Source organism: Ovis aries, chromosome 1, assembly GCF_016772045.2.
Source record: "Ovis aries strain OAR_USU_Benz2616 breed Rambouillet chromosome 1, ARS-UI_Ramb_v3.0, whole genome shotgun sequence".
Taxonomy (NCBI): domain Eukaryota; kingdom Metazoa; phylum Chordata; class Mammalia; order Artiodactyla; family Bovidae; genus Ovis; species Ovis aries.
This window is the reverse complement of record NC_056054.1, coordinates 176943339-176967143: the sequence shown is the minus strand read 5'-3', so window position 1 is coordinate 176967143 and position 23805 is coordinate 176943339. Positions and strand designations below refer to the sequence as shown.

At 34.1% G+C, this 23805-nt stretch overlaps 1 protein-coding gene across 3 annotated transcripts in view; it reads right to left on the bottom strand.

Moving 5' to 3' along the window:
- Positions 1 to 23805, bottom strand: part of NECTIN3 (nectin cell adhesion molecule 3) — a 129288-nt gene that overhangs the window by 42254 nt on the left and 63229 nt on the right. For 2 of the 3 annotated variants that reach the window (XM_027979883.3, XM_042231100.2), the window contains exon 6: positions 14978 to 22657. In XM_027979883.3, coding sequence (XP_027835684.1) covers positions 22077 to 22657 — 581 coding nt within the window. In that variant the 3' untranslated portion in view covers positions 14978 to 22076. Of the gene's footprint in view, positions 1 to 9375; positions 9461 to 11214; positions 11354 to 14977; positions 22658 to 23805 lie in introns of those variants that run through there. The other variant, XM_042231110.2, reaches the window with a different exon arrangement.

The following is a 23805-nucleotide window of genomic DNA, read 5'->3' as shown; positions in this document are numbered from 1 at the left end:
GTTATGTCAAAAAGAGGATGCTCATTTCCAGTTATTAGGAGTTGACAGTGATTAAATCTTGGGAAAAGATTGGCAACTTGTTACATCATCTTGGGCTTCCCTGGTGGCTCATACGGTAAAGTGTCTGCCTACAATGCAGGAGACCCAGGTTTGATTTCTGGATCAGGAAGATCTCCTGGAGAAGGAAACGGCAACCTACTCCAGTACTCTTGCCTGCAAAATCCCATGGATAGAAGAACCTGGTAGGCTACAGTCCATGGGTTCGCAGAGTCAGACATGACTGAGCTATTTCACTTCACTTACATCATCTTACTCAAAATTACTGATGGACTGGCTATAAAAGTCCAAGAAGCTTAAAATAAATTTTCTAGGTGTTACAGAAGTAGAAGGATGAGGTGCCACTACTAAAGACTTTGATGTCTTCTTTTCCCCCCAAATTCCTGAAATAATCCTCAATTAGCTCAGGAAACTGTGACTTTGCAAAGAATTAATTTCACTACCACTGTAACTCAACAACAATTACTGAGTAGCTTTGTACAGTGAAGTTTATTAGATACAAAGAAAGGTTACAAAGGCAGTAGTAACTCACAGTTTCTCTTTCTAAAGATTTTATAATTAAGAAAATAGAAAAACAGAAGACTCACAAATACATATCTATTAAGAATAATGAATATGTAATATTTATAATAAATCAGTTCTTACACCTTATTTATAGGTTCAAAGGGAAGAAAGAAAATGAGATGTTTATCACAGATAGAACCACGAAGAATTTTACTATAAAAAGTCTTACAAAAAGGTGTCAATTAGATCTTCTCTCTGGATTGCTCAGAACATCTTAAAAGGCCAACATTTAGTATTTTACTTTAATCATCTCATTATTTCTTATTTTTTTGGTAATGAGTATTAGTGACTGGGATGAAGCCAGCTCTTTTCTCTTATTTAATCTACATAAAATAATTCAATATTTTTTAGAAATAGTTCTGAGGGAACTACCGTTTTGTTTTTTTTTCTTTTTCCTTTTTAAGATGGTCCAAACATTCCCACTCACTTCAGCTACAAATCAGAAACAATCAGAATCAAGGTAAGATTTCAACTCCTTTCTGAAAAATCACATAATAAATGCACTTATGCTGGTAGTACCATTAAAAATACTAAAATGCAATTAAACTCAGAATCTTTAGAAATCATCTCTCCAGGTTCCCCAGATTCATGCTGGTTTACATGTATACAGTAAGTCTGAAATAAAGTTTCTTAGAGTATTTCTATAATTTATAGCAAGTCAAAATAAGTGAATTTGAATCTTTTTATTATAACAAGATTATTAAATCCCATTTGATTCTACTGAAAACAAGAGGTAACAACATGACTCAAATGTTGTCTTACATGTACCACTTACTATTATTATATCTTAAAATTTTTAGTAAGCATCTTCTCTCTACTAATTACTGTTTTTGATACAGATGAATAGAACATAGAGAGAGATAATGGCTACTTCATTACCAAAGACCACAAAATACTATTATTTATGTCTCCTGAGGATACTAGATATTGAAGGAATGCTAGTGACCAAGAAAAACTACTGTCTTTGAATAAACTCACTAAATTTCCTAATTGTTGATACTGACAAGGAAAAACAAAGAAATTGATATATCATAAAATGCATTAACCAAATTAAGACAAAGTAATAAAAATACAAGGGAACATTTCATGCAAAGATGGGCTCGATAAAGGATAGAAATGGTATGGACCTAACAGAAGCAGAAGATATTAAGAAGAGGTGGAAGAATACACAAAAGAACTATACAAAAAAGACCTTCATGACCTGGATAATCACGATGGTGTGATCACTTATCTAGAACCAGACATCCTGGAATGTGAAGTCAAGCGGGCCTTAGAAAGCATCACTACAAACAAAGCTAGTGGAGGTGATGGAATTCCAGTTGAGCTATTTCAAACTCTAAAAGATGATGCTGTGAAAGTGCTGCACTCAATATGCCAGCAAATTTGGAACTCAGCAGTGGCCACAGGACTGGAAAAGGTCAGTTTTCATTCCAATCCCAAAGAAAGGAAATGCCAAAGAATGCTCAAACTACCACACAATTGCACTCATCTCACATGCTAGTAAAGTAATGCTCAAAATTTTCGAAGCCAGGCTTCAGCAGTACGTGAACTCTGAACTTCCTGACGTTCAAGCTGGTTTTAGAAAAGGCAGAGGGACCAGAGATCAAATTGCCAAGATCCGCTGGATCATGGAAAAAGCAAGAGAGTTCCAGAAAAACATCTATTTCTGCTTTATTGACTATGCCAAAGCCTTTGACTGTGTGGATCACAATACACTGTGGAAAATTCTGAAAGAGATGGGAATACCAGACCACCTGACCTGCCTCTTGAGAAACCTGTAAACAGGTCAGGAAGCAACAGTTAGAACTGGACATGGAACAAACTGGTTTCAAATAGGAAAAGGAGTACGTCAAGGCTGTATATTGTCACCCTGCTTATTTAACTTCTGTGCAGAGTACATCGTGAGAAACGCTGGACTGGAACAAACACAAGCTGGAATCAAAATTGCCGGGAGAAATATCAATAAGCTCAGATATGCAGATGACACCACGCTTATGGCAGAAAGTGAAGAGGAACTAAAAGCCTCTTGATGAAAGTGAAAGAGGAGAGTGAAAAAGTTGGCTTAAAGCTCAACAGTCAGAAAACGAAGATCATGGCATCCAGTTCCATCACTTCATGGGAAATAGATGGGGAAACAGTGGAAATAGAGCCAGACTTTACTTTTTGTGGCTCCAAAATCACTGCAGATGGTGACTGTAGCCATGAAATTAAAAGACGTTTACTCCTTGGAAGAAAAGTTATGACCAACCTAGATAGCATATTCAAAAGCAGAGATTACTTTGCCAACTAAGGTCCGTCTAGTCAAGGCTATGGTTTTTCCTGTGGTCATGTATGGATGGGAGAGTTGGACTGTGAAGAAGGCTGAGCGCCGAAGAATTGATGCTTTTGAACTGTGGTGTTGGAGAAGACTCTTGAGAGTCCCTTGGACTGCAAGGAGATCCAACCAGTCCATTCTGAAGGAGATCAGCCCTGGGATTTCTTTGGAAGGAATGATGCTAAAGCTGAAACTCCAGTACTTTGGCCACCTGATGTGAAGAGTTGACTCATTGGAAAAGACTCTGATGCTGGGAGGGATTGCGGGCAGGAGGAGAAGGGGACAACAGAGGATGAGATGGCTGGATGGCATCACCGACTCGATGGACGTGAGTCTGAGTGAACTCTGGGAGTTGGTGATGGACAGGGAGGCCTGGTGTGCTGCGATTCATGGGGTCGCAAAGAGTCAGACACGACTGAGTGACTGACCTGAACTGAACTGAACTGAATAAAAATACACATTCAACATTCAAAAAACAATGATCATGGTATCCGGTCCCATCACTTCATGGCAGACAGACGGGGAAAAAGTGGAAGCAAAGACAGATTTTCTTTGCTTGGGCTCCAAAATTATTGCGTATTGTGACTGCAGCCATGAAATTAAAACATGCTTGCTCCTTGGAAGGAAAGCTATGACAAACCTAGACAGTGTATTAAAAACCTTTGCCAACAAAGGTCCATATAGTCAAAGCTATGGTTTTTTTCAGTAGTCATGTATGGATGTGAGAGTTGGACCATAAACGAGGCTGAACACCAAAGAATTGATGCCTTTGAATTGTGGTGCTGGAGAAGACTCTTGGGAGTCCCTTGGGCTGCAGGGAGATTAAATCCTAAAGGAAAGCAACCCAGAATATTCACTGGAAGGACTGATGCTGAAGCTCCAATACTCTGGCTATCTGATGCAAAGAACTGAGTCATTGGAAAAGACTTATGCTGGGAAAGATTGAAGTCAAAAACAGAAGAGGATGGCAGACGATAATGTGGTTAAATAACAGCACCGACTCCATGGACAGGAATCTGAGCAAACTCCAGGAGACGGTGAAGAACAGGGAAGCCTGGCGTGCAGCCATCTATGGGGTTGCCAAGAGTAAGACACAACTTTAGAGACTGAACAATGCCAATTACAATAAATAGCTGTGAAAAGAAGAGAGGCGAAAAGCGAGAAAAGGAAAGATATAAGCATCTGAATGCAAAGTTCCAAAGAATAGCAAGGAGACATAAGAAAGCCTTCCTCAGCGATCAATGCAAAGACATAGAGGAAAACAACAGAATGGGAAAGACTAGAGATCTCTTCAAGAAAATTAGAGATACCAAGAGAACATTTCATGCAAAGATGGGCTTGATAAAGGATAGAAATGTTATGGACCTAACAGAAGCAGAAGATATTAAGAAGAGGTGGCTTTTGAACTGTTGTGTTGGAGAACACTCTTGAGAGTCCCTTGGACTGCAGGGAGAGCCAACCAGTACATCCTAAAGGAAATCAGTCCTGAATATTCACTGGAAGGTCTGATGTTGAAGCTGAAAACTCCAAATCTTTGGCCACTTGATATGAAGAACTGACTCATTTGTAAAGACCCTGATGCTGGGAAAGACTGAGGGCAGGAGAAGAAGGGGATGACAGAGGATGAGATGGCTGGATGGCATCACCAACTCAATGGACATGGGTTTAGGTAGACTCTAGCAGTTGGTGATGGACAGGAAGGCCTGGCGTGATCCAGTTCATGGGGTTGCAAAGAGTCGGAGATGACTAAGCGACTGAACTGAACTAAACTGAACTGATGCTGGGAAAGACTGAAGGCAGGAGGAGTATGGAATGAAAGAGGATGAGACGGTTGGATGGCATCACCATCTGACTTGATGGACACGAGTCTGAGTAAGCTCTGGGTGTTGGTGATGGACAGGGAAGCCTGGCGTGCTGCAGTCCCTGGGGTTGTCAAGAGTCAGACACACCTGAGTTACTGAACTGATATTATTTATAGGAATATAAATTAATACATCTAGTTTGGCCAGCAATGTGACACCTATTTAAATGTAAAAAATATTCATAGCAGTTCTATTTTTTCCATATATTTTATAAACACATGTGTATGATAAAGTATATAAAACTATGCTCAATGCAACAATTAATGTAACCAAAAAAAAAAACAACCTAGGAAAATCATTAGGCAATTTGTGGTGTATCAACACAGTAGAATACAATTACAGCCATTAAGAATGACATAGAGAAACAGCAACAGTTCTCAAACATGAATGTGCATTAAAATGCACCTGGAAAGAAACTGAAAGTGAAGTCACTCAGTCCTGTCTGACTCTTTGCGACCCCATGGACTGTAGCCTACCATGCTCTCTGTCTATGGGATTTCCCAGGCAAGAATACTGGAGTACGTTGCCATTTCCTTTTCAAGAGGATCTTCCTGACCCAGGGATCGAATCTGGATCTCTAGCATTGTAAGCAAGATGCTTTACCATCTGAGCCACTAGGGAAGTCCAAATTTACCTGGTGAGCTAGGTAAAATGCCTACTGTCACCAACCCCTGGGATTGTGATTCAGTAAAACTGAAACTGTGCTCCAGAATCTTCCTTTTTAGTAACACAGAAGATTTTGATTAAGGTGGCAACATCAGTCATTCTGAAAAATATTGCTTTGTGATAGTGAAAAAAGCAGTTTCTAGAACAATATGTATTCTATGATCACATTTATGTTTTTTAAAAATTAAACTACTTGTAGATATAAACAAGGATGATGTACGCTTCAAAGTAAACATGTGGGAAAAAGTCTGGGAGGATATTTAAATTTGTAACAACAGTGACCTCTGTGAAAGAAATAATATATTTGGGAATAGGAGGATGAAAGAGAACTTTAATAGTTAACTCTATAAATATCTTTACTATTTGCATTTTTGTACCAAAATATACTTATATATTACTTAAAATGTTATAAAAATAAGCCATAACAAAAAGGTAAAATATATTTTAATGTCATGAGTTAATATAGTTTCCTAAATGGAGACTCACTTTTGTAGGATTATCAACTAATAATATAACAAGCTGGCGGTCTTTTTTTTTTTTCCATATTCATTAATTTTTTAATTGAAGGATAATAGCTTTATAGAATTTTGTTGTTTTCTGTCAAACATCAACGTGAATCATCCATAGTATTTTTTAAATACTCTTTACCACCAGGCAAGAAATTCCTCTTTTTATTTCCTTCTTTTTATATTTTTGTGGGCCTCCACATATCTTCTCTGCAGTGTGGTAACGGTTGGCTTCCCACTCAAGGAAATTACCTCTTCACAATACTAGGCCTCATTTCCCAGCTTATATTTAGAGTGAAAATCCTCAGGTATGAGTTTGGTAATATTCCCTGGTGGCTCAGACAGTAAAGAATCTGCCTGCAATTCAGGAGACCTGGCTTTGATCCCTGGGTTGGCAAGATTCCCTGGAGAAGGAAATGGCTACCCACTCTAGTATTCTTGCCTGAAGAATTCCAAAGACAGAGGAGCCTAGTGGGCTACAGTCCATGGGGTTGTAAAGAGTTGGATGCAACTGAATAACTAACGGGCTTCCCTGTGGTTAAGATGGTAAACAAATGTTAAGTAGTAAGGATCTTTTTCTTTGTGCGGTTTCCCAAGGGTAGAACGCCAATGGGTAGAACAAGTGGGATCTCTTCCTCAAAGCCATGTAGTATTTGGGAGCATGACCTGGTGTAAGGACTAAGGACTACTGACTTCAATTAGGAATTACCTCATAAGTTTAAAGCTGACAAGTTATCTACTGAAGCAGAACATTATGATGGCATTTACTATTGCAGCATGGTTATCATTTCATGAAGCTAATTAGATAGTAATTACACACTTACAGATTTCTAGGTAACCAGGAAACAGTTTTGTGTATTTTGCATTTTGGTATCACAACATTAATTAAAACACAAACAGCCATATAATTAACATATGACATTATAATGCATGAATCACAACAAATTATCTTACTGATGGATAATAATTTTAGCTTAAATTATTCTTAAAATCTTTATAGAATTACGAATTATTTCATTTCTAACTTGTTTTGACTCTCCTAAGCAAAATGACGCAACCAGGTGACCCTCAGCAATATCTTATAGACTCAATTTAATAGCTAGAAGAGGGAAACAGTCAATCTTCACCTGCTTAATTTTACAGATGAGGAAAAAGTTACAGTGATCCTAGGTGGTCTCTCACTCCAAAAGTCTAGGGTTATTCACTGCAGATGCTGTCACACCAATTCCCTTTCTAAAATCTGTTACTCTTTCACATAACTGTTCATTTCCACCTAGATTTATGCCTGTGATTATGAAATTTATTCTAATCAACAATTGAGTAATTTTATCACATGCATCAAAAATCCTACTTCCAAACTGATCCATCCAGGAAGCTTTCTCTGACTCCAAGGATAAAAATTTCAGTCTGTATCATTATCACATCATCCAAGAAAAATCTTCCTTTTGTGTTTATTTAGCAGCACTTACATATATAGAAATTATATTTTCTTAACTGAAACCAGGTCCCATGATCTGTGCCAAGTAATTTTTTTCAATTCATAAACTTTTATAAATATTTAGTTTGAAAATATTTTAAAAAGTAACATAATAAGTTGATTTTATGGACAAGAATAAAATTATATGCAATTAGGGTTGTACTAAAAATTACTAACAGCATTCTTAAACTATCCCCTCACCTGAATCTAGAAATCCTCCAGTTAACTTCCAGCTTTGTAGAGGGAAGAAGGTGGCTATCCTATCCATCTGCAGCAGTCAACAACACCTCCAGCTAAATCCTTTGCTGACATTTCACACTGCTTATCAATTTAATTCATTTGCCAAAGGAGATGTGAAGCTGTACTCTGTGTTAAAACAATAGTTCTGAAAAGACAGGTCACCTTCATCTCTAGGACACCAAAGTTGTGCAAGATGACAAAGCTGAGAAAGATGTTATGGGGAGGGAGGTGGGAGGGGGGTTCATGTTTGGGAATGCATGTAAGAATTAAAGATTTTAAAATTTAAAAAATAAAAAACTAAAAAAAAAAAAAAAAAAAAGATGACAAAGCTGGTACCCACTGTCAGTGAGTGCACATTCTGTGAAATGCCGCTCCCTGCCCCACACTCAATGGCACCCCACTCCAGTACTCTTGCCTGGAAAATCCCATGGACAGAGGAGCTTGGTAGGCTGCAGTCCATGGGGCCGCTAAGAGTCAGATATGACTGACCGACTTCACTTTCACTTTTCACTTTCATGCATTGGAGAAGGAAATGACAATCCACTCCAGTGTTCTTGCCTGGAGAATCCCAGGGACAGGGGAGCCTGGTGGGCTGCCATCTATGGGGGTGCACAGAGTCGGACACGAATGAAGTGACTTAGCAGTAGCCCCACATTCAGGCAGTTGATCGACTAGTCAATCTACGGAACAGAAGCTGAGAACATCTAAACAGATATATTCCTTTTAAGTTTTTCCTCCAAATTAAATAATTAATTGGTGGGCAACTGATTTGCCTTATTCAGGCTGAAGATACAGGACATATTTGAGAAGAAAAATATTCCAGAATAGTTTCTCAGGTAATAAAACTCCAATATGGGGTTAGAGTCCCATGGGTGATGGAGGAAAGAAAACAAAAAAAAAATTAAAATTAAGAATGCGTGCATGCTAAGTCCCTTCAGTCGTGTCTGACTCTGTGTGACTCCATGGACAACAGACCATCAGGCTCCTCTGTCCAAAGGATTCTCTAGGCAAGAATACTGGAATGGGTTGCAATTTCCTTCTCCAAAATTTAAGAATAAAAGTATTCAAACATTCCATTGGCTTAAATTTTCCTAAGTAGAGCATATTACTTTAGATATAGAATCTAAGACAGAAGGATTGAATCAGTATTTTCACATGAATTTCTGTAAACTGATTTTAGGAGATAATTTGAATTATCATCAGTGTAAAATGGGGCCCAATATTCATGTTCAATATTTTTAACTGGAATATAAACCTTTGGTTGCTAAATAAAAGAAAGCAAAAACTTAGACCTTGCATATACTGAAAAGAAACAAAATACATATGCCAAGGAGAAAAACCACTCCATCACATATTAAACCTTAAAATTCAATTTTTCTTTTTATAGGAAAATGCATATTATACAACAGATCTGTATGTCAATAAAACTGTATTAATAATGTCTTCAGTCATAAGCAAAATTTGTGCTCCTAATACAGTGTTGATTTGTTTTACCTATACCAGCCATAACTTCTTTTATCCAATTTGTAGACTAAATCTGATTCCTTGAGTGCTTTGGAGAAATTATTATATAATACTTAATGTATAATGACTAAATAATATTTAGAAATAAATATTGAAAAATTTGAAACAGACACTACTTCGTAGTTTTTATTTTATTTCATTTTAAGTGTACTCAAGGATACTTACTTGATATAGAAGGTCTTTCTGAGGCAAAGGGGGAGACTGTTCTTCATACATAGGAGGTGGTTTATGTGTGGGTGGAAGGTCGATCCTGCATGAAAATGTTTAAAAAATATGATTACCACATTTCACAAAAGACAAAACAAAAAAGGGGAATGGGGAACCATCAAGATTCTCTTAAGTTTTGAGAATATTTTCCTCATACTAATATTTGTATTAGTATACATGTTTAATTCAATTCTTACATTTCCATTAATCATATTGGGAAAAAAGTAAACTAGCTTTACAGGTTCTAATGTTTAGGAGTAATCTGAAATAATTCTTCAAAAATTTTAAAAAAGAAGCAACCCATATAGAAGGATTTTTTGAAAACTGTTATTAAGCAAGCAATCTAGTATATAACTAGGCTTCCCTCATGGCTCAGTCGGTAAAGAATTCACCTGCAATGCGGGAGACCTGGGTTCGATGCCTGGGTTGGGAAGATCCCCTGGAGGAGGGCATGGCAACTCCCTCCAATATTCTTGCCTGGAGAATCCCCATGGACAGAGGAGCCTGGCAGGCTACAGTGCATGGAGTCACAAAGAGTTGGACATAACTGAGCGATTAAGCACAGCACTAGTATATGACTAATTAAGTACTGCATATTTTTTACATGTGACCATGCATACCAACATTTTAAAACAGTCAACTGTGTGATGGAAAACACTTTCCTCCAAAGTGTCATAACAGTGATTTGAAAGACTTAGGGCTTCCCAGGAGGTGCTACTGGTAAAGAACCCGCCTGCCAATACAGGAGACATAAGAGACATGGGTTCGATCCCTGGGTTGTGAAGATCCCATGCAGGAGGGCATGACAACCACTCTGGTATCCTTGCCTGGCGAATTCCATGGACACATGAGCCTGGCAAGCTACAGTCCACAGGGTCACAAAGAGGAGGGCATGATTGAAGCGACTTAGCATACATACACAAAAGACTGTATCTTAAAATGGTAATGAAAAAATAACTTTATACTACATTTTGGAAATACTTCTAAAATTAGTTTTCAAAAGCCATGGTCACCCTTAGAACATGGATCATGTAAATTAAGATTTTCAATCTACAAACCATTATAAATCTTGCCACCTGAAACAAACAGAGGCTATTATATCCTTGGGGAATGCATTTACCTTTGCCAAAATGACCTAATCTACTAAAAAAAGTATTTTCATATAAAGCCATATGAGGTAAGCAGGAAAAGTATTGTTTACATTTCACAGGTGAAGTAACAAAAGCTGCTGATGGAATTAAGTGAACTGGGACATCAGTCTTTTGACTATACAACAAAGCGCAATTTCTTTTTTATAACTCTATCTAATGATTAGGTCCAAAACATTCCTTTCTCTTTAAATAAAAAAGATGCACATTTTGTAATTCACCAAAATCAAATTAAAGATAAAAACTTTAAAACTCAACATATTTAATGACTTGGCAGCTGAAAGTTATATTTATACATATGACAGGCATATATAATCTAAGACTTTTGTATGTCTTTCAACTACTTCATTGAAGACTTGCATCTTTATTCAGAAGGCAGGAAACATAAAGGGTCATTATGCTACCATTTGGAAAGATGTTTAATATACTGTAGGAGAAAAAAAAAAAAGAATATATTTTGTCTCTAATAGCCCCTTGCAACTGTTTACCAAGATGTAGTTTGAGACTTTCTGATAAAACTAGCCATCTTACAGATACCTAACAGTATCTTTATTTCTATCCCTCACACTTTTCACATGAGTAGTTGTAATGATAAAGACTGACACACACTGAATATTCATAGCTGAACACCAGCAAAAAAGTTACCTACACTTTGTCAAGGTAGGATGGTCTCTTTTTTCGAGGAGTCAACAGCACAGTCACAAAGATAGCAATGATGAAGAGGGCAAGGACAGCTCCAATTACAGCTCCAGCTACGGCTATAGAAGAGGTCTGCTTAAATGGAACATCTGAAAAAAGTAACAAAAATTAGGTTTTTCAAGCAATTTTACAAAGAATTCTCGAATTCCTGTCCTCTGATTTCTACAATGTGCAAGAATGTTATCCAGCCACAAGCTCAGAAGACCCCAAACTTGATGTTTCTTTTTAATGCTCACACACTCTTTGCAAGATGTAACCTTACTACTCCAACTTTACTTTTTTGAAGTTATGAAAAGAATATCCCTCGTCACGTATGAATTGAGTGAATCTACAGTCTATGGGCAAAGAATGTCTTAAGAAAAAAGATGAAAACTATTTCTTATTCTAAAAGACGATAAATGAAAACTATTCAGTATGCTTTAATGGAGTTAGCCAACACCATATTCAGCTTTTATTATATTAAAAGAAATTCTATTAAAGAAATCAAAAATCTTCAAGAAAGGGCAAAATAACACTAAAGAACAGAAAATACCCTAGCTCTAATAATAAATAGTCAAAAACTGACATTGCAAAATTTAAGTTTTTAAAACAGAAATGTGACTGAAACAGTATGTGCTGCAGATAACTTCCCTTAATTAACACACATTTAATACATAGTACACTTTAAGATAGTGTCTCTACTACAAAATTATGTAAATTCTTCCCTATCTCCTGACTACACACGATATAATTTCTGAATACCAATTTCTCATTTCCAGCCTGTATCATAACACTTTTATAAAAAAGGATTTTAAAAACATATTTAATAGTTAGCATTTCACACATTTTTTTAAAAAAGCCACCCTATTTTATGAATTCCCAAGTAAAAAAATTTACTAAAATTATTTTCAAATGTAAGTATTATGGATATTACAAAACAACCATCAATCCTTATGCACAGGTACTATTTTGACAATTTCAGCCATATTACACCCAATAACTAAATTTTGAGGAACAACCCACTAGTTACAAAAAACCTTCAATATACTCAATTTATCTAACCAATAAGATATTTAAGGTAATATTCTATAAATGAAGATACTCTTGTTCTCAAGTTAAATGTTCTACCCAAGGTCATTCAGTCAATGAATAGGAGAGAACACAGGGTGAAATAAAGCTAGGTTAGGACATGTTACAAACCTCTACCCCACCCTACATACACCCTTTTGGGGAAAGAATGGTTTTTGCAACATCTAATATAATCTCTTCTTTTGGGTCCCCTATTTGCAAATAAAGAGCTCTTTTGTCTTCAGTTAAACTGATGCTCACATACCTCCTTAAATAGTTACCACTGGACTCCAGACATGACAAGTTTAAATAGAATCAAAGCACTATCAGTTTTGAAATATTTCACCTACTTACCATCACAGAATTTCCAAATATACTGTATTAAGGAGTATTTTTCAACTGTTTTTATTCAAATGTGAGTCACGAGGTGTTTTAGATTGCTAAAAAGAATGTTTCACTTCTTTACCAATTATACAAATTTCCTAGCAAACTAACATCTTGGGTTTGTTAATGTGTCATTTTATTAGTTTTATTCTAGACTAAAAATCTTGTACCAGTGAGTGCCAAGTAACCAATTTCAACAATAACTCAAATACTAAATAGAATCTAAATATACACAATTATTACAAACAATAAAACCTGCTTCATCATTCAAATACATTTGCTAATACATACCTGGTCCATCATTCATTGTTGCTCATATCTCTAACCAGTACTAACTCCATTTGAATATGTGCTACATGAGAAAAAAAATTGAAAACCAAGCCAAATATACTCTGCTTTTATAAATGTAGAAGAGACTTGGGATGATATAGGGCTAATCTTCTCATCTATACTATCACTTTTTCTCACACATAAATTACAGTTTCGTATTCAGGTTTTAACAATTGGCCAATTGAAACCTTTTAAGGTTACAATGCAAAAGTTATTTGACCAACATCATACACCTTGTCAGAGGCAAAATTTTTTAAAAATCTCCATGTGTCAAGTATGCTACCTATTTCACACTAGTCTATACTTTCCCTTTAAGAGAAGTTTTTCTTTTCCTAAGGAGTAAAGTGATCCTATCGCTTTTGCCCAAGTATGGAGAATTTAAATTTGAGTATTCTTACTTTGATGATAATGACAAAGTTATACCATATTTAGAGTAATACTTCTGAAATTATTTTTCAAACACTCAGGTTACTTTTTGAATGTAATTAGTCCAAAGTAAGATTTTAGGTATGACTCCATTTACCAACTGGATATCCTACTCCACACAGGTAAACTAATTATGTCAAGTACATACATGCCATAATTTCATGTTTCCTTTTTGATATTTCAATTCTTCAAATCTTTAATTAAGAAAAGAAGAAATAATACATTTAAGAGCATTAAGATTTTAAAGGTATTAACAGGTGATGAACACTAGTATGAAATGTAAATGAAAAGCTAAAGTTTCTTGCATTCAAGTTAAAGATTTTTGACAAAATTTGAGAATTTAGCCCCAACACTGCCTCCCCATATCCCTGCCCACATAATCGACATAGTCTCTATACTTGAACAAAACCAGAAGAAAAAAAAAATTAAGTAAGCAATGTATAAAAATTTGGCATTTTTAAACATCAAGCTAGTTTACTGAGTGATTGACATGAAGCAACATTACCTTACCATCACTTAAGGAGATGTTCTACTAAATCTAATTTTACATTTATAAGCAGCAGAAAACAAAAAGACAAACATTCAAATATTTAGCATTAAAGGACTGGTACATGTCTCCCAAAAGAACATATTCCTGTTATCATGGCAGCTTATGAATCTGTATACATTGGAAACCACCTCCAAAAACAGAAAAATAGCATTCCTCAGTACAATTGAAGTATCCTATTCATAGAAATATAAAGACACCATATATCTGTCTTATGGAGAAAACTATCAAAAATCAGCTACAAATAACTTTCATTATTTTTTGAAAAATATATATATTACAGATATTAAATTGAACTAAAATCCACGTTATCACTCTGATATAAGTGAATAAAACCTACATAAAACTATTCAAACATGTGCTCACTTAATTCACATCTGAAACTGAGGTACTTTTATAGTTTTGCAAAGTTAAATACTATTCTATAGACTAAAATATGTGTTTCTGGCAATCTGCTAAAACCATTTTAAAATTAGTATAGAAATCTATAGTCCCTTATTATACTTATGTGACAAAACCAAATCTTAACAATTAACTGAAACACTGTTTCATCCCTTTTTCTTCATTTCCTTCAACAAAACTAATGTAATCCATCAACTAATTCACAGCTTAATATGATACTATACAAATTTATCTTCCTTACTTTTATTTGGGTTTAAAACACATAAATATTCCCACACTACATGTCACTATATTACCAATTTTCACCATAAATATGCCCCAGTCTCACTTTTCATAAAAAGCCCTTTTAACACCTATCAATATGACATCTAAACCTCTATATCCATCCATATATTTATCTCACTACTTTTTAATGAAGGTCCTCTATTTGGATCAAGAGGGTCTCCTTAGATTTTCATCCAACAAATTACCAATAGTAACCTAATGTGTGTCAGGTCTTGTTCTAAGTGCTAGCAATGCAAGGGTAACTTTTACAGTTCCTCTCCTCACAAAAGAAAACAAAATCCTCAAAACACTGTTGGAGAATCCATAAAATTATTTATTTTCCAATAAAGTATAGAAAGAAATGATCACTTATCTAAAAATAAAAGAGAGGGAGAAGGCATTTAATAAAAATTGGCATTGTACTAATATGGATTGGCACTGGTAGCCCTAGTAGGTCCATGCATCAGGTGGCACCCTGCTACACAGGGCACCCAAAATATCCTAAGGGGTGTGTGGAGTTGGACAGTCCCAAATTAAAGTAGACAGTAACATCTTCACTTGGTTGTCCCCCTCATCACAGTCTGCATCTTGTGACAGATATATTACGACATATGGGAGCTCAGCTGAACTAAAAATTCATCTAGATTTAACGAAAAAAAATCAAACATGTAAAGGAGGCATGGCATGGGTGCTCTATGTGACAAGTGAACATCTGACTCATAAACCAAGTGAGGGTATCAGTGCTAACCCATGTTAAATACTAGTAAGCATTTATTCTTGGCAAATGTCATTCCTGCAAAGAATTGACAGAATGAACACCAATAACATAGGAACAAATAATAAAACACAATCCTCCAAAATGGCAATGCAAATATCTTACTCCTAACTCCTAAACTGCATGTTACATTATGAAATAAAACCATGGCAACCTAATTAGATGTGACAAATCAAGGCCCCCTCAGATAAAATAATGAGAAACCAAATAAAATATAAATTTATATTCACTCCTCTTTAAACAAACCTCACACTAAACCCATACTGGGCTGAAATAGCTAATGTGAGGGTGATTAGCATTGACAGTGAAAAACCAAACACCATGAACATGAAGACAAGCGCTAAAAACAGTAGTTGGGATGAAAACTGTTAAGGTCCCTAAAAATGTACATCTTTCATTTGACTTGTTTCCGAGAGGTAACTGAGCTTTCATATATAAAAACCAGTGTCAAAATATACTCAACATGGACTTAAAACTTTTAATCACTGAATCAAAAAGTGTAAAACCAAGACGAAAAAACAAATGAAGCACATTCAATCATATGGCTTTTCTCAGAAATGTTTTAGTGAGGAAAAAAGTTAACTTTCAAAATGAGGTACGATTATATTATTTACTCAAAGATTCCTCTTTTAGTGAAAATAATTAATCTTTTACAAATGTCACTTTATAAAATTTAAAATTTTTTCACTTTTGAATACTTTATAATGCATATAGCAAACTTCTATGGTAGCACACATATAATTTATAAACTCTACATATGAGGAGTACATATGAATTCTTAACTGATAAGTACCGTCAAGTTCTGTTGAAGACCACTGATCTAGAGAAGACAGATAATAACTAGAATAATGTGGTATTAGAGTAGAGGAGATATAAATTGATAAAAAAGAATTATGAAGAGCAGTTATTAACTCTGAAGGGAAAAGTTTCACTGAGCTATAATTTGAACTGGACCTTGAATACAGACTGATTTCCCAGTAGGGCAGAGGGAGGAAATGGAATTTCAGGTCAAGGGAGCAGCATGAACATAGTTACTAAGACATCAAAGTACATGGCCTGGTAAAAAGCACAATTAATAGACCTAGATGCTACATAGGTTCCCTGTCAGTGAGCTAAGTCTAGGCTTTGGACATCAAATTGCTGCTAATATTGCAAGAAAACCAGGTGCTATGTGCCTGATAGAGGAACATACCACCACTTAAGAAGTAACCTTGCTCCCCAAAATTAAACATTAATCTTATCAAGGCTCTAGATCGGTCAAGAGATGCAAGCAAGAGGTGTAAGCAACTGGCACAATCCAAACTGCAAAACTGCAGGACAAATGAAGCTGTTTCTTCCCAAAAAATTGCATGAGAGAAGTGTGAGAGTGGGAAACAGCACATATAGAACACACAGATTAAAAGACATTTCAACCAACCAATGTATGGATCATATTTGCTTACTAGCTGAAACTGTAAAAAGAGATGATTATAAATTTGAACAGTAACTGGATATTTGATATTAGGAATGATTCATTTCGGTAGAGTAATGAATCTGTGATTACTTTTCCTAAATATTCCTTATCTTTCAAGTTACAGACTGACATACTTACAGATGAACTAATAATAATGGCAGGAGGGATTACGCAGACAGGAGTTTAAATGAAACAAGACTGACCATGAATGGATAATAACTGAAGCAGGTACATGAACATTCATTTCATTATTCTGTCTTAGTTTTGCATATTTTAAAATAATTTTTTAAAAAAGTCAAAGCCTCTAGGTTTTGTTACCTCTAACTTTTAGATCAAACTGTCCCTTCAAGACTAGGTTTTTCCTGAGATGTTTCTCATAGCTGAGACTGTGAAAATTGGGGTATCATGTCTATATAGAAATATTATGCATGAAAGGGAATGAGGTCTTGAATTAGTCTCAAGTTTTGAGAATAACTTACACTTTACTAAACTTTCACTAGGTTTCATCCACAGTACCCAGCTAGAATAAACAGTTATTTGGTTGGCCAAAAAGTTCATTCTTGTTTTTTCTGCAACATCTTACAGAAAAATATAAATGAGCCTTGTGGCCAACCCAAGGCAAGTAAAATAAAACATCACAAAACTGAATCGTTTTATCTTTAGAAATTGAAATGAACATGATAAAACTATTATCAAGGTTCAAGAAAAGAAACGATCCCAAGCGTAGGTATATAGCAAAAGCTTTTGTAAGCAATTCTTGGTTTTAAGCTCTTGATGGAAATCTATCACTACTCAATTCAAAGTAGATACACTTTTTTTAAAAAAAACAGTGCTTACTGGAATATAACAGAAGAAAACAAATGCATTAATAGAAACAATCTAAAGACAGAAAAGTTGGTATATTTTGTACACTACTCAATGATTCTTTTGTGCATGAATTTTTATTGGTATAATAAGAATGAAATCAAACTTAATTCAGTCAAATTGTATGTTATTTGGGAGGAAAAAAAACTGTGCTGCTTGCTCTAAAACAGTTTAAAGTTTAGAGGAAAAGTGTATCATAATTTTATTTTGGTTTAAGTATTTTGGGCTTTCAAGTTTTTTTTAATTTTTTTTGTATACACCATGCAGCATGTGAGGGCATGTGCAATCTTAGTTCTCTGACCAAGGACTGAACTCAAGCCCTCTGAAGTAGAAGCACAGAGTCGAAACCACTGGCTTGCCAGGGAGTCCCTGTGTTATAATTTTAAAGGTCAGAAATAAGGAACAAGGAGAAGAATAAGAATCAATGTTATTCTTACTTGAAGTAGCTACTAAGCTATACAGTAAAAACACTAAATGCCAACTTAAAAAATATCTTATGGAATTTGTTAATTCCAAACTGAAAGTTAATATATAAAAAAACTGATGTCAAAGTCACAGCAAAACACTTAAAACATTTTAACTGCTAGGGCTAAAGAGATAAGACAATTTATGACTGTGGGGAATGTTACTGATTATATGTATATATGAGATAGGAACTCTATGCTTAATTAAAAGTAAATTTTATAATGGTTAACATACCCAAATGGTTCCTCAAATTTTATTTAACTGTATCCTTTACCTGGTACGGTTTTGTTTGGACAGAGACATTAATTCATTTCTAATTCCACAAAACATCATTAATTAAAGGGAACTAGGTTACAGAGACACATACATACACTCTCTCTCTCTCTCTCTCTCTCTCTCTCTCTCTCTCTCTCTCTCTCTGAAAACAAAGAAGGTAATCCATAACCACAGGTTTGTTACAGAAATATGCCTCTAAAGAATTTTTTTAAAAAAACTTTTATTTAAAGATTTGTTGTGCAGCTATTGGGGCTATCACTGGATAAGTAACTTGATTAAAAAAAATCCCTGGTACAAATAAAAATTAAATATATCCCAACATACCAAAAATTTAAGAAAGGAGCTTTTTATGGATGATACATCAACAAGTAAATAAGAAAAACAATTCAATCTATAAATAATTCCCGTTAAAATTAAAAAATCAATATGGGTACCAGTTCTTTCTTATACTTTACATTGATTACTTCCACACATTAATAACTTCTTGTTCATACTTTTGTTTTTAGCAGTATTTACCAAAAGCAAAATCAAACTCAAATCAGATGTTTTCACATCTAATATTGCTACATTTCTCTCAATTTTTGCATGTATACATTATACTTCCTACAGCCTCTTGTGCTAAACATTCAGCCAGGGATACCATTATAAAATTTTCCTATTTATGGCTATCAGAAGCAATACTACTACTGAAAAAGCTTAACGATTTCTTTAATGTTAGACTTATCAAATGGAAACCTTTCAGGCACATGGTAAAATACTAAATCTTTCAACTATAAAGTACTTCTCAAATATCACTTTTAAAGTTAACCCCTATATCCTATTAAAGTTTCAAGACATTTCAATAAAAATGGAAAAAAAGGGAAAAAGAGTTGAATTAATCTCCACTGTGCAAGTATTTTAACCAGTGTGAAAGAAAACCCTAAAGTGAATACAAAAATGAAAAACCAGCCCAAATATAAAGGTAATAAATATAAACATGGCCAAAATATAGTAAAACTATTCTGCCATCTTTTCCAAGAAGAGAGTAGGAATTCAACTCATCAGTCAACTGTGTACATTACTGATATTCAAAATTAATTTAACAAAATGTTTATTAATATGACTATGCTTACAAACAAGTCTCTATGTACAGTAAACATACATAAAGTTCTAATAAACAACAGTGCAATGCTTCAGAAAGTCTTAAGCATTAGTCGTAGATTCTTAACATTCTGAAGTCTTTTAGCTTGCTAAATGCTTTGGATTAAGGATAGAGAATATATCAAATACTCACTTGCAGTTTTCCATGTCACCCTCTACTGCCAAAAACAAAACAAACCAACAAAATCTAAACAAAAAGCCCTAACCACACAATGACCACAATTTAAAAGGAAATTCACGATTACTAAGTAGATATTTATACTTTTAAAACACAGCTCCTGAAACACTGCTAACTTCTTTCAGATCAGACTCAAATGGAGATTTGTATGATATTCTAAATGGGATTACTCTTCTCAAATTCATATAGCACTTCAAATCACTGTTCCAAAGATGAGATTTTGATTAAAAAAAATAAAAAGGCACAAGTTTACATCTTCCAAAGAAAAAAAGCTTTAGACTCATCTTTCTATGGCCATATCATTGCTAACATTTAAATTAAAAGTCATTTCAATCATAGAGTATTATCAAGAAAATTTTTCTTTCAATGATCTGGATCAAAGAGTCTTAATATTTGCCAGTGGTAAGCTATATTTAAAACAAATAGTTTCAACAAGACATCAGCGAATTTTACGTAACTGTATCCTTAACCAATACTTTACTGTTATACTAAGCTTTTGAGGGAGAGAAAGAAGATAGATTTCAAACTTCCACAAAATACTGCTAGTTAAAATAAACTAAGTTATAATCATCGAGATTAAAGCCTTTACTACTTGCAAAATTCTATGAACATGTTAGAACTTTGCTTTATAAAAATATTTTTTTTGAGATCTGATGAGGATTGAGAAGGGGTAGGTTGAGAAGGCAAAAAAAAAAAAAAAAGTAACTACTTTGTCTTTATTAACAAAATAAGTCAATTTACGGTTCTCCTACAAACTTCTATTTCAATTCCATGGCAAAACACCTGAAGGCAATTCTACAGTCCTTTTTTCCAAATGAATCAACAGGAAAAACATACACTACGGGCTACAAAATAGTTGTCATTTTTATAGTTGTATAGAATCCCACTGCTGAAGCAATTTAATTACCTCACAAAGAAGATCCACATTTGAAGATTTAGGAAAGATTTCTTTTGCAAAAGATGCATGATTTTTGGAAAGAATAAACTTAATTATGTAAAAATCAAAACAAAAAACCTCATGATGTTTCCAGTTTTAATTGGAAAAACAAAAATCTTGAAACACATACAAACATTTAGGAGAAAAGAGGGGATGGTTTGACAACATCCATCAGCAAGTGTTAGTGACTGGTTCTATAACTAAGATTTTTTTTCTTGTTAAATCTCAAATTTCCAAGTTTATCCTATTTTTTCCTATATATATTTACCCGTTTGAACAACATCAATAAATGACTAAAACAAGATGGTCTACCACATTCTTTGCACAGATTCTTGTCTGAAACATGTCATATTTTTTTAAAAAATGGTACTCCAATGCTTGCTTGCTTGTTTACATGGTTTTCCATATAGTGATGCCCTCTCTACATTCTATTAAACTATGTACCATCTTCTCATTATTATTATATTTAGCACATAAAGCATTAAAACAAAACTACCACTTCATGTACCAACGTTCGCATGACAATATAAGCACTGTCTTCCAGAGATGAAAAAAAAATTGTAATAATTATCATGTTTAAAAGGCATGTTTTTATTACTCTTAAATGTATTTTGGACAAAAATATTGATCAGCTAATTATGCTCTTCCACACATCATGTTCACTGAGTTTACTACCACAGTTTTTAGTGCAACAAAATACCTTTGAAAAGCCACTCTACAGTAATTATGGCAAGGCTCATTAAAATGCAGAGGTAAAGATTCCATTTGTATAGAAACATAGAAAACAATGTTTGAAAAGAAAAGGTGTTTTATCAGGCTGAATTTTTTGTATACTAAAAATATATATAAACATTTCTTGAATTAGTTTTATACTCAATTTAGATGTAATATCATTTAGTGGTGATAAATTTTGAGAGGTATATGTTCAATAAACATTATACTTGAGATTATATAGTCTTAGGTAAACATTTAATACACAATGCCAAGGTAGTTTCCTTTTTTTTGTTTCTTTTAATTTTTGTACCAAAAAGTCATACATTTATGTTGACATTTCTTCTTACCTGTGTGCCTCAGACCAATAAAGTACTCTGCATTAAAATTTAAATCTTGAGACAGTAGTATAGCATTGAAAAAAAATTGTAAAGCAGCTCAGATACATTGAACCCAGATTTTACATTTCCATTTGTCAAATCAGAATATAAAAAGTAAGCTTGAAAATCAAGTTGAAAAAGCTTATTCTTCCCCCAAGAAAAAGTATGAACAATCTGAAAATGATCAACGAGTATGAATGAAACATTGTACATTAAGTCATATTTAGTGGTTGCTAAACATACCACTCCCTCCTGGAAATTACGGAACCATCTACATGTGAAACTAAGTCATCTTCATTTTCGTCATACTGTTCATCACTGACGAACTTCATTCCCATTTTTAGATCTTCATAATAATCCATTGGTCTTTCAAACCTATTGAGATTTTCTACATTGTTCCACTGCGTTTTTTCAGGCTCTTCTAAATAGTCTTTCCGTATTAGATTGTTCACTGGATTTTTGTTTTCTTTTTTTACACTGTCTGGGTAAGAATCAAGCTCATCTTGCTGAAGAACATCTATTTGTGATTCTTTTTGCATATCTGATGGTGGAATGTAGTTCTTGGCAAAGTAGTCTCCACGAAACGTCCGTCTTCTCCTATAGCAGAATATTCCAGCCAAAACACTTACAAGTACTATGAAGAGAGCCCCACCCACTACACTAGCAATGATCGTGCCGATTGTGTCATCCTTAATTGTTGCCAAAGTTGACAATGGGAAGGGCAATTTTTTTGGTTCTGTTGCTAGATCCTCGAAGTCAGCAGTTGAGGGATGCCACTGAATTGTAGGCTGAAGGGTGGTAGTAGTAGGAGGATCTAATGGAAAAAGTAAAGATAGACAAGACACAGAAAGGCAAAGAATGTCAATGCAGGCTGATTCAGCAGCAAGTTGAAAAGACAGCACAGTTAATGAAAATATATTCATAGTAACAATAGTTTTTCATTCTTAATTTAAGATCAGAGGGTAGTGATACTTCTATACATATATATATTTTTTAATAATAAAACCGACACTAAGTCAGTTACCAATCACATAAGGGAAGTGAAAAATTAGGCATGGTGTAAATCCTAAATTTTCTATTCCAAGTTTAAGCACAATACTGTACTCTAAGAAAAATATTTTTTTTAATGAAGAGTATTATTTAAATGTTATATATATACTATACAGCTGGCTTAAGAATTATCATTATCAAAAAACTAAATCAAATCATTCAAATGTACATTTTCTTAGCCAGTACATTAGCAAAAGGAAGTAACAGAATAATAAAGTAAAAGAATGAAAAAGATTCAAGTGTATTTTCTAAATATCCATCTTTACCTAATAAAGTTAATCTTTATTAAGAAGTGAACTTATCTTTAAAAGAATGAAAAACTATAGATTGTTAAGTGGCCATAGTATAAGCTGTTGGCTTAATAATTCTCTCAAAAATATTTTCCTTAAATAAAGAAAATGCTTTAAATTTTAGAAAGCATGTATGCAGTATATACCATTATTTAGTGATTAAAAAAATAAAAAGTACGTATTTATACTATGTTAGCCAATCATAGGCTATTATCAAATGAGACTAACAGACAAAGAAAAGCATGTTATAAAGTGTTATAAAAATATCATCATCATGTCTATATCCCACGGGTAAGATAACTGAACATTTAGGAAATTTGAGAAATTTCAACCATATCTACAAAATTCAATGTCACACTGCTTTAGGATGGAGTCTCAAAAAGAGCAGCTAATATTTTAGAGAGAACATTCTAATGATACTTAAATATTAGATGCAAATGACCCTGTGTATTGCCATTAGATTATAGAGTAAATAGCCATTAATATTAAAAAGCAACTAAACATAAATAGTAAAAAATAAAGATTGGTTAATTATCAATTAAGTGGTATTTGCAGATCATGTTACACAAAATGCTAGAGTTTGAAGAAAGGATGAGTTTAAAATTCTTGAATTTCTTCATTG